The 15,981-nt window shown below is 53.1% G+C and overlaps 1 protein-coding gene across 5 annotated transcripts in view; it reads left to right on the top strand.

Moving 5' to 3' along the window:
- The first annotated feature begins 614 nt into the window (after window positions 1-614).
- The window catches only part of FGFR1 (fibroblast growth factor receptor 1), a 65,230-nt gene continuing 49,863 nt past the window's right edge, over window positions 615-15,981 (top strand). For 4 of the 5 annotated variants that reach the window (XM_067545045.1, XM_067545036.1, XM_067545022.1 and 1 more), the window contains exons 1-2: window positions 615-735; window positions 12,447-12,661. In XM_067545045.1, the coding sequence (XP_067401146.1) occupies window positions 12,571-12,661 (91 nt within the window). In that variant the 5' untranslated portion in view covers window positions 615-735; window positions 12,447-12,570. Of the gene's footprint in view, window positions 736-1,413; window positions 1,669-12,446; window positions 12,662-15,981 lie in introns of those variants that run through there. The other variant, XM_067545027.1, reaches the window with a different exon arrangement.

Here is a 15,981-nt window from a genome sequence, read left to right as displayed (position 1 = left end):
ATTCTCTCTTTCATTGTTTGTTATTTAACTCCAGAAGGCTTTAGGCAGTTGGCATGAATTAACAAAGAGCGGGGAAGGGTTCATGTGTGTTGGAGGGGGAAAACAAGATCACCAATGCCAAGTGTTCAAAACATCGTAAGTCAAGCCCTAAATAATCATAAATTGGTTTTAAAAAAGTAAAATCAGCCATGTGGGGTTCTGTGGTTTGCCTACAGGTTTTGGAGCCCTTAGCTCACAATCAGTTCAAGGTTTCAAGCTTAACTCTGCAGCCATGAGGGCTAGAAACTCACCTAAAATAGAAAGAAAGAAAGAAAAAGAAATCTCAGATTCTCATGTGACCTCTTGATCCTGGAAGCTGGGCTGTAAGAATCACACCAAATCTCAGGAGATGATCATGTGGCTAGGGTTGGCGAAGTCCTGCTCTTCTGATACGTTGCACCGCTGTTGCTCGGTTGTTTTATTTGTGCCATGTCCATTCCTGTGTGTCTGGCAGCGCCACATTGCCTGAGCCTCGGCTGCTTCCAGGAAGCTCATTGCAGGAGGGAGGCCTGAGACTGTAAACTCTTCAGGGCAAAGACTGGCTCCTCACTACATCTCTGTCCTGCACCCTAGCGCGATGGAGCCCTGATCACGATGGGGCGTCTGAGAGCTACCCTCACACACACAAACAACCGGGACCTGACACACACCCTGCACAACACACCGCGCTGGTCGGAAGCAGCCTTTAGAAACAAGGTGTGTTTGTTTGCCGGGACACTCACATGGGAAGTCACCGGAGCGCTGGCCACGGGCACAGATCTGCCGGGGGAGGAAAGCCGGACATGCGTCCGCGGTAGTGAGCAGCTCGCTGAGTCCGACAGCCCAGGTTTGCCGCGAGCTGCGGGCGGGAGGGGGAGCCGCGTTTCGGGCGCTCAGACCTTCCCTGCGCCATCCAAATCCCCAGCGGTTCGCTCCCCCATCCAGCGGCTCCGGCCGCACTTGGAAGCGCTTCCAGAGCCCTTCCAGCTCCCTGGCTCCTCGGCCCGGAGCCCAGCGCGGCCAGGGGCGGCCCTGAGAGAGAATCCAGGAGGCAGGGGCAGAGCCCCGCGAGGTTCGGGCGGAGGCAGGCGTAGGAAGGCGAGCGGGGCAGAGCGGGCTGGGCCGGGCCGGGGGCGGAGGCAGCAGAGAGCGGGAAGGCCGGGGCTGGGCTGGGAGGTGTGCGGGGACCGGAGGAGGGGCCGGAGGGAGGGACTCAGCGCTGCTCTCCCCAGCGCACAGTGGGGACGGGGACGGGGACCGGAGAGAGCGCGGCGCGGACTACTGCGGAGCGCACGCAGAGGAGCCGGCCGGGGGCGCAGCGCAGCGCAGCGCATCCCCCGCAGCTCGGGCGGGCACCGGGGCTCCCGGCCCCCGGGAGTAGCGGCGCCGAGGGGGCGTCGGGGCCACGTCTCTCTTCCCTGCCCCCCTGCCCCGGGGGCCGGTCCCCTTGGCGGATCTGCAGCGCTCGGGGAGCGCCGGGGCGAGATGGAGCCGGGGCTGTGAGCCGGGGCGGCTCGGGCTCGGCTCGGCTCCGCAGAGCAGCCGGGGGATTGGGTCTCGGCGGCGGCTCCGGGGGCCCCGAGCGGCACCGGCCCCGCCTGGGGCGGCCGCTCCCCCCGTGGACTCCGCGGACTCTGCCCAGCTGGCCCGGTGAGTAACGGGGAGGGGGGGCGCCCCACGCTAACCCCCCCGACCCCCAACCCCCGCGATCCGCCCCCCCGACCCCCGCGATCCGCCCTCCTGGCCCGGGAGACGCCATCGCAGCCGCGGCAAACTTTCCCCCCAACTCCGGGGCTCGCGTCGGGGGGCCGGGGCCGGCTGAGTGGGGGGGGGGGGGGGGGCGGAGGAAGGAACCGCAGCTCCCCGGGGAGGGTCCGTGCGCGCCTGGGGGGTGATGGAGGCTGCGCCCGCCCGGCCTGGGGCGTGGGGGGCCCCCGGGAGGGACGGGGGAAGCGGCCCGGCCTCGCTCCGCAATGGCTGGGGCAAAGCCGCGGTTAGCCCCCGCCCGGCCGGCGGTGCCCGGGGCTGGCGGCGGGCTCGGACGGGCCCCGATCCTGGGAGCCGCCCCATCCCCGAGGAGCCGGGTCGGAGCAAAGGTGCTGGTGCGCGCGCGGCTGGGTCGCAGGATCGGGGCCCCCACGCCGGCTCGTCGGTCCCCCAGCAAGACCCGGGCCGCAGGCAGCTCCAGCCCGGCCACGCGTGGGTGATGTGCGCGGGAGGCCCGGAGCCTGGCTTGTTGCAGTAGCCCGCCCCGAAGGCGAGCGAGCGGCACCTGGTCCCATCGGAGCTGGGCTCGCCGGGCTGGGGCGAGGGCCGGACTGGCTCAGACAATGGGCCCCTAGCCCGGCGCCCTGCCCTGCCGCAGGGCCCGGTGCTGCAGAGGGACTGGCCAGAACAGAGCCATTATCAGGGGCTCCATTCCCCCCTCCGCTGCCTGCTCCCGGCAGTTTAGGGACACCCGGGCATGCGGCTGAATGCGCCCGGTCTGCACCGGGCTTTCGAGACTGCCCCTGCTTCGCTGCTTTGCAAGGAGGGATTTGTTCCTCTAGCCCATGGGGAGAGGCGGCTGGTGAGGGGCCGGGAGGTGGAACTGGCTGTTCCTTGACCTGGCCTGAACTCTGGGGATAGTTGTCACCTGGTAAATGTTTATCCTATTGATTATCGCAAGCTTCCTGGCAGGCCTGGCCCATTCACAGAGCGCTGGCAAGGGGCTAAGAAATGCCTCTCTGAATTTAACAAAACCCAGCAGCAGCCGCCGGAGATGGCAGGGGCAGATTGGGGCCTTCATGGGAAGGGCTGCCCCCCCCCCAAGGCCCTGCATTGTATCACCACCGCCGCAGCCCTGCATTGCTTTTTCCATTCTCCCATTAAAACGATGCTGGGATCGGAGGAATGCCAGTGAGGCCAGTTTTAGGGCTGCTGCAGGATTGTCGGGATTGAAGCAGCCTTCCTCGCTGAAGCCCAGAACATGGGACCTTAAAAGTGCTGCCTTAAGATGTAAAATAAGGACTGCCTTTTGAAAGCTGAGGGTTTTCTGAGCCAAAAAAGCTTCTTAAGGTACAAAGTTTAGTGGGGGAAGAAAATTTCTTTCGCATTGAAAACATTCCTCTGGTTTCCAGCCTGTTGATTTTGTCCCTGTAATGGAATAGCACTTTCTCTGGACATGGTAATTAAGCTAAACGTTTCCTTACTCTCTTCCTTTGCAGATGTACTCTGCTCCTTGAATGTCTGAGGAATGGTTTTTTTACTACCTGGCACACCTCAGACAATTTAGCCGAAAGCCTCCCCACCCTTGCTTTACTAGTCCATATTTGGGGCTGATTTGAAAGCATCCCGGTAAAACACTGCCCTGTAGTTTTCCAGTCCCACTAATCATTTGAAACCCCAGCAACCTTCCTCCTAGCGGAATGATTTTTCCAGGCATGCAGTGTGCTAATGCCCTGTAATGCAGATGCCTGCCTGGACTTCTCATGCCTACTAATGTCTTATTTACATATTTCTCCTTGCTAAAGCGGAAGTTTGTTGGAGCCTGTATTGATGCCATGGGGAGGCCCTGGCTGGAGTGTCTCATTAAGGTGGTCCTGTTGTAGATATTGCCCCTATGTTATACAGGTTGTTAGTGAGTCTAAAAAATGTCGGCTGTGCTCTGTCTTCCCTCCTGTAACACCATTGAGCTTCAGGAAGCAAAATGTGACCCTCTGTTTATCCTTGGTCATGAGTGAGAAATGGCTAGAAGTAAACTCTTAATTGAGGTTGTCCAAACGCTGCCTGCAGCTGTATTTTGGGCTGATCTTAAGTTACTAGTGAGCTTACTTTCTTGAGGCCTGGCCTCATACGGTGGATCTTAAGTGCCCTAGGTTGGGACACAGAATCTGCAGTTTCCAATCAGTCAGTCTCTCTTTCAGAAACAAAGCTACAGGGAATTCCTGGAGGTTCCCTTGACAATGCTGCCGCTCTTCTGTCTGCTCCAAATGGGGGACATTTCATTTTAAAATGCGTCGCTAAAAAAAGTAAAACGGATAGGAGCCTTTCCTCTAGCTTCCTGCAAGGGGTTTGTTCCAACATGAGGCCTGGGGCATGGCACTGTGTGTATAGAAAGGATATTACGCTGGGGCAAACTTCCAGTGAAGAGGTGCCGGTGTCAAGTGAGGTTTGAATCCGGCAGTGAGATTCACCACACCAGAGTAGCTGCCTTGCTGCAAAAATCCCTGATGTAATCAGGCCCTTCATACAGAGAACTCGCCCCTGTGAAAGCTCTGCACATGCCTTTGCTATGAGAGCGTGAACCATTTGGCATTTTTGAAATGCACTTTTTAAGACGTTTCAACATTTCCGGAGTGGAGTGAATAACTCTTAACAAATTAAAACCATGCTGCCAGCTCTCACCATTTTAGCATGTTTCATGATATTTGAGTTTTCCTTCAAGCCCTGCTCCAGTAATTGCACGTGCAATTGCTTTTGGGGTTTTTTAAAGTAAGTTTCTAGCCCTACTGGTTGCCTAGAATATCTTATAAATACAAGCAATACAGGCTCAAAACCAGGGAAAATCAGAAGAACCCAACATTTATTATTTTTAAAAATCTCTTGATTTTGGTGGGGCCTGACTCATAATTTTTGAATGGTTGGGAATACTTCAAATAATATGTTCAACAAATGTTGACTTTTTATTCACAAGTTCATCATGAATAGATGATGAGATTCTGTAATTATTCTTTACTCAAAGTTATTCACAAATTATTGAAGAAAATAAGCCTCGTTTACGGGTTGTAAAAGCTCACAATCTGCATTGTGGTGGCTAGTTTGCTTCTATGATATGTAATTAACCACACAGTGCAAAATTTGAATGTTATAGTCAATTGTGATACTTACAATTTATACTGCTTCCGTTAGTTGCATAAATCAGCCAATCAAGGAATGCAAACAAAACCACTTGACTTATGTATCTAACTAAGGCAGATCAAAATTTGAATTTTGTATGCAGTTGTAATGTGCGCACTTTGCACTGTGTTAGTTACTGAAATCACATTAGTGTCCTTTCTGTTCTCTGATTGGATGAGTTGAGTAACCAGCATGCCACAAATTGGTACTGGTAAATTGCAATTGTGAGGGTTGAATATAAGGTTTCCTTTTGATGAATATTTGAACCTTAAAATGTACTTGATCAGACTGTTTGCGCTAATAACACCTGTGTGCGTGGAAGGGGTTTGTTTTCCAGAGTCCTGAATATATAGGACAGTCGAAATTCGCTTTCATACTCAGGCAGATGCAGAGTTTCTTTCTCCCTCGCTATTCAGTCAGGTCTAACAAGTTCTCTGTGCAGATGGCAGCGTGGGGGAGGTGGTGGGGCTGGGGGAGAAGAGGCAGACGGGTATCCTGCCAAGTCTTGGCTTTGGGGAAGGATCAGGAGAACAGGTCCGCACATATTTCTTTGGCAATAGCCATTTTCCCCACACATGAGCACTTCCTCCCTTAATCTCAGGGGTGGCTGGCATGCACTGGTGCCTTCCCATTGTCTTGCCTGGAGAGGATTAAAATAAATCAAGACAGTCTCTGCCCTGGAATGGTAGAGGACAGAGCGAGGTTCTTCCTATGCTCTGCACCACCAGCTCTTGTCCATGGGAACTACAAATCTGTGAGCGTCCGACTGCACCCTATTCATGACTCCTATTCCGCCTTAAAATAAGGAACGCAGGCTGTTCTGACCCACGCTGGGAAGGGAGCCCTTCCTGCTTTCAGGAGAGCTGGTGACTTTATGGTTCCCTCCAGACCCTCGCTTATTTATCTGTTTAAAAATGTAACCTGAAGTAGAACCTGTCCCAGCCACGATCTCATTGCATTGTAGCTTTCAGCCTGCTGAAAGGAACACTGGGTTTTGATCTGCTCACAGAGGCTCTAGTCCTTGATAATTCAGCTTCCTCTTCTGCTTTCCAGGTCTTGAAGACCTTCTTTCTTCTCTTTGGTGGGGGTTTGTCTTTATCTCTCATAGGAAAATATTTGCTGGAACTGAGTGTGTTCATCCTTTCCCCTTCTCTAGCAACCTTTCATCTGGGGATCTGAATGCATTTTGCAAACATTTGACTCTTGACAAGTAGGTAAATATGATCAGACCTGTTTCACAGAATGGGGCATAGAGAGGTTACGGCCCATATCTTGATTTTGGGTGCCCAACTTGAGACACTCTGGGCCTGACTCTCTTCAGAGGCAGTGAGCACCCACAGCAATGCACAGCTCTGAAAACCAGGCCCCAGGCGTCTCACACCGAGCTCCCCAAACTGAGGCTACTTCTGAAAAAGAAAGGTTTCAGATTTTGCTGTGGGCAAGTTGGTAGCAGAGCTGGGAACAGACCACGGGCTGCTCGCTGGGCAGGCATCCTACCTCTCAGTCCCTCTCCCTTTGTCTGGAGTAATTGCATCCTGGGTAACTTCTGAGATGTTAGAGGTATCCAGTGTTGTGCAACTTTCCCCTCCTCACTCCCTCTTGATCCCCCATATTTCCACCTAGGTGCTGAAAGTTCATCAGTTAGGCTCTTTGTGAGAGGGCTGCATCAGACTTGGAGCATGGAACAAAGTCAGGCAAGTCTGAAGGAGGCTACTGACTGAGGTCTTCGTTTAGCCGTTAGGAAAATGCTCCTTATAAACCCCTCCAAGCTGCTGAAGCCACTATGCTGGGGGCCCTTGCGACGTGCTGTTAGAAATGTACATGTGACTTCAGAGCAGGTTTTGTTTTTCCAAGTCTGGGGCTGCTTTAACCATGACTCTTTTCCCCCTTAGCTGCCATTAGAGTTGTTTGCTCTTTATTTCAGCGAATACTCCGTTCCTGACCTGAGGGCAGTGCGGGGCAGAGAGGGAAGGGGCGTGCATCATTCTTGTCACAGAGCCGGCTGAATTCTGCCCTAGAACTTCCTTCGTTTGCAGTGACGCTCTGGCTTTATTTATCTCAGATTCAAGTGAAAAATATGCAGTTCCCCCTCAGCCAGGCATATTTCCAAGCTGAGTTACTTGCTTACTTCCAGTGAAGTGCTTGTCCAGTCACCTGCTTGCCTGGGGGAGTCTGGACCTGGCACCCGGTACCTCAGACGTGTCCCTGCCACCCTGTGTTCTCGTGGGGACGGGGAAGCCTACCTCCTCCTCAGCGCCCTTTAGTCCAGCCTTTACATCTCTGTGACGAGGGGATTCACTCTGAAGCCACTGGACCCTGAGCCTCAGGTGGGTGTCGGGCTCACTGCTAGGGGAACTGAGATATCACCCAGTGTCCTCCACCCTGCTGGCCTGCGGAGGGACGTTCTGGAGCCAGGACTCTTCCTGAAGGCGGTTGCCATGGTGGCACTCAGCCCTGCGCTGCAGGCCACGTACAGCCTTTGAGAGAAGCTGTTGAGTCGTGCCCAGCTTTCCAGTGTGGCTCGGCGCCCAGCAGTGCCCGTTGTGCTCACGGGGAGCTGCTGGGTGTTACCCAGCTAGCCCCGTGGCTTTCCCCTGGGAACCAGGGAGGTGCCGTGGCCTGCGCTGGTGATTGACTCCATTAACACTAAAGCATGTGGCCCCCCAAAACCCGCACAGCCCATCCCGCCGGCCTTCCCTGTCCACTGCTGAGCATTTCCTTCCCCAGCGCGCTCCCCTCCCAAACCGGCTCAGTGTCAGGTACGGACGCCATGGAGACTCCCTGATGTGTGGGTGAGATGCTGACCACCCCCACCAAAGAGCAAGTGACTCTAAAGCCGCTGGTAGGAGCAGTGACTGGAAAAGCACAGCAAGCCAAGAAGGGAGCCGGCCACAGCCCTTTGGAGAGGACCCTCCCACTCCACCCTTGAGCTGACCTACTCCTCTCTGGCGCTTGGTGACCCTTGGAGCTCACCCTGCTTCTGAGATCCACCTTTGCCTGTGACAATGACATTGTCCTTTGTAGGACTCCAACAGTGGGCGAGTTTTGGTTTGTTTAGACCAGTGGTTCTCGGCCCGCAATCAGCACACAGCCGCGGCCCACGCGACATCCTCCGGGCCATACCGCTAGTATATCTATCGCGTGGATGCGGCCCACGTGATGGAGAATAGGGTGAGAGCCACCCGTTTAGACCAGACACAGCCCTTCCACAGTGACTGGCCTGAGCCAGCGACACGCTGACCTGGGCGTTGAGTTCAAAGTTCCAGCCCTGTAGAATCCTGCCAGGGGTTTTACCTGCTGCATTGCATTGTGATCGCTAGAGTGTCTGCGTGTCTCTGGGGGACAGCGGGACACGGTGCCTGTTAGTGTTTGCATAGGTAAAATACAGCTTGATTCCATTAGGGCAAATAATGCACAGCTTGAGAGGGGGTGTGAGCAGGTGCGGACCTTAACTGGACACCCGCTGACTCTTTCACATGCACGAAGAGTGAGCTAACAGGATTGGGCAGAGTCAGAATCCTCCACAGCCTTCATCCAGCCAGCCCTGAGACGTCCAGAACAAATGCACCTTCAGTCTGGCTTTGCAGCCGAGGGCGGGAATGCCCTTTGTGTGCTAAGCTTGCTCTCTTGAGATTTCCGGCTCAGTCTGGATGATTCAAGGAGGTTAGATAAAACTCTGGGTGCTTGGGGGTTTTATCAGGTGCCAGGGTGAGGGGCAGTGCTGGAGACAACTACATAGATAGGTCTAAACTGGGAACCTTTCCAAGTTTGCCCACCCCTTGTGTATATGTCAGCAAGGGGCACGAGAGCAGATCATGTCTTTGTGGGGCCTCCAAGAAGTGCAAGGGTGTCTGAGCATTGGCAGCGTGTGACCCTGAGTGGCCATGTGAGTGTGCGAGCATGCAGTGCGCCGTGGAGGATGTGCACAGGTAACTGCGCATGCACCGCGTGTGGTTCTGCCTTAGTGAGGGCATCCAGGTGCGGGAGGGCACATGGATGAACACGCGAGCTGTCAGCCTTTTAAAATAGAAGTGTGGGTGTAGTTGGGCTGGTTATAATTGTAGCCTCTGCAGCCAGGTCTCGAAGGGGCACTTAGTTTGGTTTCTCTCTCAGCATTTCCATTTTTAGTTGTTTAAATCTTCCCCTGGAACACACAAACTCTGCATTGTGCCCAGCGTGTGCTGGGGAGGAGACGGGAGTAGGTAAGTGGGCTCCATAGGCTGCAAGGAGCTGAAGGGCAGCCCTGTTTGCCTGCCAGCCCTTGGGAAGGAACAATTTTCTGGTCAGATTTATAGAAAAGCTGTACAAACACCGAGAAGAGTCACATCTTTGTTTGAGCAGGTACAAATGCTCTCCCAGCTTCCTCACCCCATGCCCAGGGCCTCGGCACAGAACCAACATGGGGAAGTGAGGGGTGGCAGAAGGCAGAAGAGCTGGAGTGTCGTTCAGATGGGGGGATGTGTCAATAGATTAGGGTAGAGGACACTTCTGTGCGGGGGCCTGGCCGCTCAGCCCTTCCACTAGGGTGAGTTTTAGCTTTAGAAAGGAAAGCGCAAGGCCGGTAAGTCCCAGTTTTGCCCTCCCCTGTAAATTCCTTGCCTCTGGCCATGTGATTGCTTTTCGGTGCTGATTTTGATTGGACTAGATTGGATGTTTGGTGAAGCCCGAGTGGAAGGGGCACCTTTCCTCCTGTGTGTCTGCCTCTGTTCTGCTGAGGCAACTGCTTCTTTCCCGTGCTTTTCTGCTCTGTGGGAGCAGTGCCTCGTAGGGGCACTCTCCTTCCAATGCTCTGAGCAGCATTTTTCCTTTTCTCGGTGGCTTTTTCCGGCATCAGTCAGGGGACAGCTCATTGCTAGTGACTGGTCCTGCTGATTCTCCATGGTAGTTTACTCCCGGTGAGCTAAACAGGAAGCAGTTCCCCTTGACTCAGCTGAAGTGAGCCATCTCGGAGGTGTAGTAGGAGAAGAATTCTGTGGGGCTGGTGCCAGCACTGACTCACTTTGCGTAGGCTGCTGCTTCAAGTTGTGCTACCTTCTCCCTGCGTGGACCCTGGCAAAGTCCTGGACTCAGGAGAGGCCTCAGCAAGGACATTCCACATTAGGCCATGTCCCGAGCAGCTTGTGCGCTCGATAAACAAAACCACTTGGAGACAGAAAATAATTTCCAGAAATACCAAGGGCTTCTTTTTCCACAAAGAATTCCCTCCCTCTCTCAAGCCCTGGTCAATTGTTAACATTCAATAAACTATTTTAAGACTCGCTGCCTGGCGCCTGAGCATGCTAGCGTGCGGAGATAAAGCTGGTGTTTGTCTGTCGGGTGCTGGTGTTTGCCATCTGGGTGCCTGAATCAATACGCTGCCTCCAAACTCTAGCCACCTAGAAAAGCAGGACCGCCTCTGAGAGCCGTTCTGCGGGGTTTGGTGGCACAAAAGCCGAGCGCCCCGGCTGAATCCTTATAAAGTTCAACTAGCAAAACTACAGCTCCCCTTCAGGCTATCTTCCACGGCCGTAAGGCTCTTCCAAAGAGCATGATATCATCCTTCTGATAATAACACAGAGCTCTACCCCTACCTCACGTCCCAGCCCCAGGTCTCAAGTCGCTTTGTAACCATTAATGGTTACGTTCCCATCCCCACGCCGGAATGGCAGCCACATCTGGGGCCAGGACACAGCAGCTGTTTAACCAAGCACAGTAAAATGACCTGATGCATTAGGACAGGAAGTGAAGACTCTCATGGCCAACTAAAATGCAGGGGGAGGCAGAATGTAATTGGCTGGGCAGGTCTCTAACAGGCTGGCTCTGACGCAGCGCCCTGGGACCATTAATGACTGAGTGGTGAGGACCTTGTTTTTATGCCGTTGCAAAGTCAAGGATGGAGCTTAGACGGCCAGGCTTAGCACTCTGGATGAACCCAGCCCACTGCTGAGGGTGTCGGCCAGGAGTGCCGGAGTGGGTCTGTGCTTTGGCTGTCACCATTCTCCCTGAACGTGTCTTGGCAATACTTCTAGCGCGTGCTGCTTCGGAGACCAGTCATAGTGCCAACTCTTCCTGAAGGCGGCTCCGAGACCTAAGGCCAGGAGCACCTACATTTTGCTAAATAGAGGGCCACCGTGGCGACGTGCCAGGAACCTGAGTGCTGGCACCCATACGCTTAAACAGGGCAATGCAGCCCATGGAGCCTACGGCTGCCAGAATGCAAAACCTGCGTTCACACTGCTGGATGCAGCCGGCTCTCCTCCATCAGAGGGGACACGGAGTTTGTTTGGTTTTGGATAGCGGGAGGCTTTGGATCAGAAGAGCTCAGATAAATTTGGTTCTGTTGTGTTATGTGTGTTTGTGCGCTTGTGCGCCCCCCACCGTCCTTTTACATCCCTGATTAGAGCCTGAGACTCTTCAAGGGCAGTTACAATTCTGTAGCAGCAACTGGGATACGACATTACTGCTGGGTAGTGTTGCTGGGGAGCTCTTGGGGCACTTGTGTTGCATCCCAGTGGTGGGTGAAGAGGTATTTGGGTCTAATTTCGGAAGGTCATGAATTGCTTTGAGATGAGAGATGCTGTAGAAGCCAGAGATCTTGTACGAATGTGACACAGGTCAGCCTTTTTACTCTTGGGTACTTCAGCTGACGCCCCTGAAGCCGTGGTTAGGCACATCAGAGAAATGGCCTGTCTTTCAGAGGTACTGAGGAGGGCTAGGCAGGAAATGGCTTTTCTGTCTCATGAGAATTTTTGAGCTTCCACAATTTTTGCCATCCTGAATCGGGACAAAAGGTCAAAATCTCAAAATTTCTGTGAATGGACCAAACAGAAAATTTTAGTTTGGGTCATTCAAAACATTTTCTTTTGATTTCAACCTTATTTCTTTTTAAAACCTTTTTAGAGTATAAATTAAGTTCAACTTCAAAACTTCGAAAGTTATTTCAAACTGAAAATCAAAACTTCATTTAGCAAATGCCAAAACTGGACATTGACTGTTTTTTTCTGAACTTTTTTCAACATTTGTTTGTGTTGAGAGAAACCCACCCTCTCCGCAAACAGTTTCGGTTTTGATGGACTGGCGTTTTTCGCTGAAAAATTCCCAAGCAGCTCATGTGCTGAGCCCTGCAGCCTTATAGCAGCCATGAGAAACGCACTTCTGAGCACCGGGTGGTGGCTTTGAGGTGCTGAAACATGGCTTTGCGTGCCTCCCTTTAGGCACCCAAATTTGGAAGTGCAGCCCACAGATTCCCAGCTGAGTCCAGCCTGAAATGTCACAGTTTGTAGATTAGCTGTGATGGTCACACACACACAGTGACTTTATTACTGAGCACTGGCATATGTCACCCATTGACAAAAAGAGCTGCAAGCACTTGTATTTTAAATCAAACAGAGAGGGCTAGAAATAGCAGCGACTTATCCCCATAGCTTTTAACACTGTGAACAAACAATTTTGAAAACAATACACGTCTGGTGCTGTTTAATTTGAGAGAGGATTTACCGCCATCTCTGCTTGTCGCAGCGCAGGTGCCTGAGTTACTCACGATCTAACCCCTCTTGTTTCCTCGTTGACAGTTTGCGAGGACTGGACGTTCGGAAGAGAAGAGCAAGTGAGCGCCAGCTAGCAAGCCGGCAGCCTAGACCGGAGTCCCCATGGAGTTCGGGAGCCCAGTTGCCCACCAGTAGCCGTAGAACTGGGATGTTTACCTGGAGGTGTCTCCTCTTTTGGGCTGTGCTGGTCACAGCCACGCTGTGCACTGCCAGACCAGCACCAACACTGCCAGATCAAGGTAAGAGAAACCACATCCTTCGTCTTGTCTCATGTCTAGAGTCTCTCTGGCCGGAGTCAGGAGCTCCTGCTGCTAGGGTGACAGAGAGCGCCCTTTTAAGGGCAGATTGCTGGGATAAGAGGCACGTCTGTTCTGAGCCCCTTTTCTTTGCGTTGCTGCTCCTGAATGGTTAGAAGATATTGGGTGTCTCTTACTTTCTTATGAAACAAGCACAGCCTGTTTTGAAGTCCAGCAGTAGGAACCAGATCAGCGAGTATGGCGGGCTGCTGCAGAGAACAGCTTGTGCTTGTGCTAAGGGAGAAGGCGCTTACCGGAGCCGAGATGCTGCAGAAACGTCTCAGCAGCCAGCAGCTAGAGCTGGTGGGAGAATGGTACATCTTCCAAAAGGAGCATCGGAATCCAAAATAAAAGTTAAAAAAAAAAAGTGAACCTTTTTTAAAAGAGGAAAAATTCAAAAGAAACTTTTTGAAAAAAGGCTGTTTTTCATCTGGAAAAGAATGTAGCCGCTGGAAAGGTTTGAGCAGGTGAGGTCCCAGAGGGCTGTTTCAAAGCGAATAGGGGTCCCCCTCATCTACGGGAGAGATGGTTCTGTTTCATGGTAATCGTTTCCCGCATTGTGATGAGCTGAAGTTGGAGATCAATGTGGTGACTTCCCTCTGTTCTCTGATGAGACAGGCACCTCCCTGGCCTGGTATCGTTGTTTTGAAGGGTGTTGGGAGTCCGTGTTGAACGGGACCCTGTGGAAGACGTTGGAATAACTCCTGGTAAATGGTTCACTGACGTACGGCCCAGGCACCGCTGGGAAGGTCGAGGGATTCAGCCATGGAATGCACTAGCTTTTCCATACCTCAGATCTGCGTTATAGCCATGGCCGGGGTCCTAATGACATGAATCATGAGTGCTTGGTCTGGCCTCTCCTGGCCACTCGTATCCCTGATGAAAGCACCCTTCAGAAAAGGAGTCAATAGTGGAGCTGTGCTGGGGAACTGGGGAATGTTTCCTGTCGCTTGTTTGTGTTTCACGGCTCAGCCGGGTTGGCTGAGCTCCTGGCTGTGCAGAAGCCCCTGCTGTTCCTGGTGCTGCCTGCGGCACAGACTCTGGTGGGTCTCCCGTGGTTCCCAAGCTTTGCCGGCACTCTCACAGGGCGATGTCAGAGCGAGCGCTGCCTCGGCCTGTTGCTGCTAGACTGGCTTCCCACAACCTAAGTGGCATTTTCCTGGGGCTGGAGACTACGTCCCCAGACTAGAGCGTTCCACGTCTCTGTAAGCACCGTTTGGTACTAAGGGGCGTCTAATGGGTTTGACTCACAGGCAGCTCTGCCATCCCCAGTCACAGCCCCTCCCGTGCTCTCTGCCAGAAGCTGTGAAGGAAACCCATGGGAACCTGCTTCTCCCTGGCTAGGCTGGGAGGCTTTTGTTTCACTTCTGCCCTGGGGATTTTCTGTAACCCGGTGGCACGTTGAGGTGAGTGGCCACGTCTTAACAGCCCTGGAACAACGCCAGCCTGGGCACTGGAGACAGCCCTCAAACACCCAGTAACGCTGTGAACAAGGCCCATGGGAACCTGCTTCTCCCTGGCCGGAGCATTTCGAAGCACCAGGTTTCGGCAGAGAATAAACAGACTAGGCACCAAGGCACAGGCTTTCCGACTTACTGCGTCTTGGTTTTAATTACACAAGAATGTTCGGTGGGGCATTTCGGTGTTTAGGGCTCGTCCCCCCTTCCCGCCCCCTGCCTTCCTCCCACCAAAAGCCCGAGGTGTTGCATGCTTGGCATCCGTTTCATGCGCCTACCGGGAGAGCTGATTGTTCCGTTCACGGCCCGGGATAAAGAGCAGAGCTCCCAGTGCTGATGTTCCTCTGCACCCGTGTCAGTGACTGGGTGGTTTGTCTGTCTGTGGCTGAGGGCTGGGAGGTGGGGAACGGAAGGGTGACCAAATGGTGGCTGCTGTTTGCAGGAGAGCATCGAGCCCTGCCCCTTCCTAGGGGAACCTAGCAACTCGGGAACGGTCAGGCGTGGTGGAGGCCTGAGTTATTTGACCAAGTTGGCTGGCCACTGGTGAACTGCTGGGCCACTGTTCGAGGGCCTCAGCCTCTGCCGGCTTCTTGCAGTTGTCAGAGACCGACAGAGTGCTGAGTAACCTTGTGGTGTCACAGTGTCTGCGCCCCGCAGCAGCTGGGAACCTGAGCGGGTTTTGTACAGCACAGCAAAGCGTTTGTTAGTTTAGAGTTGTGTACAGAGAAAAACGAACAAGGGTAAGAGTTTATACGTTTCACATCACCGCCTCTTCCACCACCAGATGTTGTTTTGCTCTAATGGTCGTGGTGAGAACAGAAATCCGCAGTTAGTAGTAACAATGAAGTACAGAGGAAGGGAAGGACATACGAACGTCACCCAAGATAAGCGATTGAAAAGACAATGTGTACAGAAAAGTAGAAAAAGCCACCTCCAGGCAAGCCAGCGCGCTTCAGCACCGCCTGATTCCGCAGGAGATGCTGTCAGCCTGATCCCTGGCAGGGCTCCTGAAGCAAGTCCTTCCTGTATACAGCCTCTGGAGTGAACACACAACTCTTTGGGTCTAGTGAGTGTGATACGTTGTAGTTAACAGTCGGCTTTGTCTTGAAGTAACTCTCTAAGACAACCTTACACGTTAAACCTTCCTGCTCTGCAAATCGGGCGTACCGTGTCTCACTGGGAACGTCACACTGATCCTAAAGAACGCCCTGCGTGACGTGTATGGTACCTGCACGTGAGCTGTGTGTGGGTACATTTTCACACAGGCGCCTAACTCCCTTTAGCTGCTTTGCACATCCCAGCCTAAAGCATGAACAGGCACCGTGCTTTGACTAGCATACCGATTTTGGCACCGATGTCTCCCTGGGACGGGCGACAGGCAGGCAACAGAATTGTTTCTTTTTTAATTCTTGCAGTGTCTTACGGGCCTGGTACTGCAATCTAGGGGCAAGCCAGTGACTGCACTGGGGTCCCATTCATTGCCAAGGCAGCAGCTTTCTGGAGTACGTTTTGTATGTTTATAGGGTTTCAGTTTACATCTGTTTTAGAGGCACCTCCACGCCCTTCTCAGAGATGTAATAATCCCCACTGCTCACACAGGGAGAACAGCTTCTGCTTTAGCGGGAGAGAAAGCTTTTTAAGTCTCCAACCCTTCTCCTCGCGGAGTCTGGTGAAATTCTGTCTTTGTCAGGGCTCCCTCCAGAAATCTGCAGCAAATAAAATCTTAATGGGCACGTACTGCCTTTTTTAGTTACCTACATTTGGAGGTGGTAAAACATCTAGTGAAAGAGGAAAGTCAAGAAATTT

Source organism: Emydura macquarii, unplaced genomic scaffold, assembly GCF_026122565.2.
Source record: "Emydura macquarii macquarii isolate MOO-44397 ecotype Brisbane River unplaced genomic scaffold, CSIRO-AGI_Emac_v2 contig_201, whole genome shotgun sequence".
NCBI classification, from domain to species: domain Eukaryota; kingdom Metazoa; phylum Chordata; order Testudines; family Chelidae; genus Emydura; species Emydura macquarii.
Note: the sequence above shows the minus strand (reverse complement) of the source record. Positions and strands in the feature narration are given on the sequence as shown.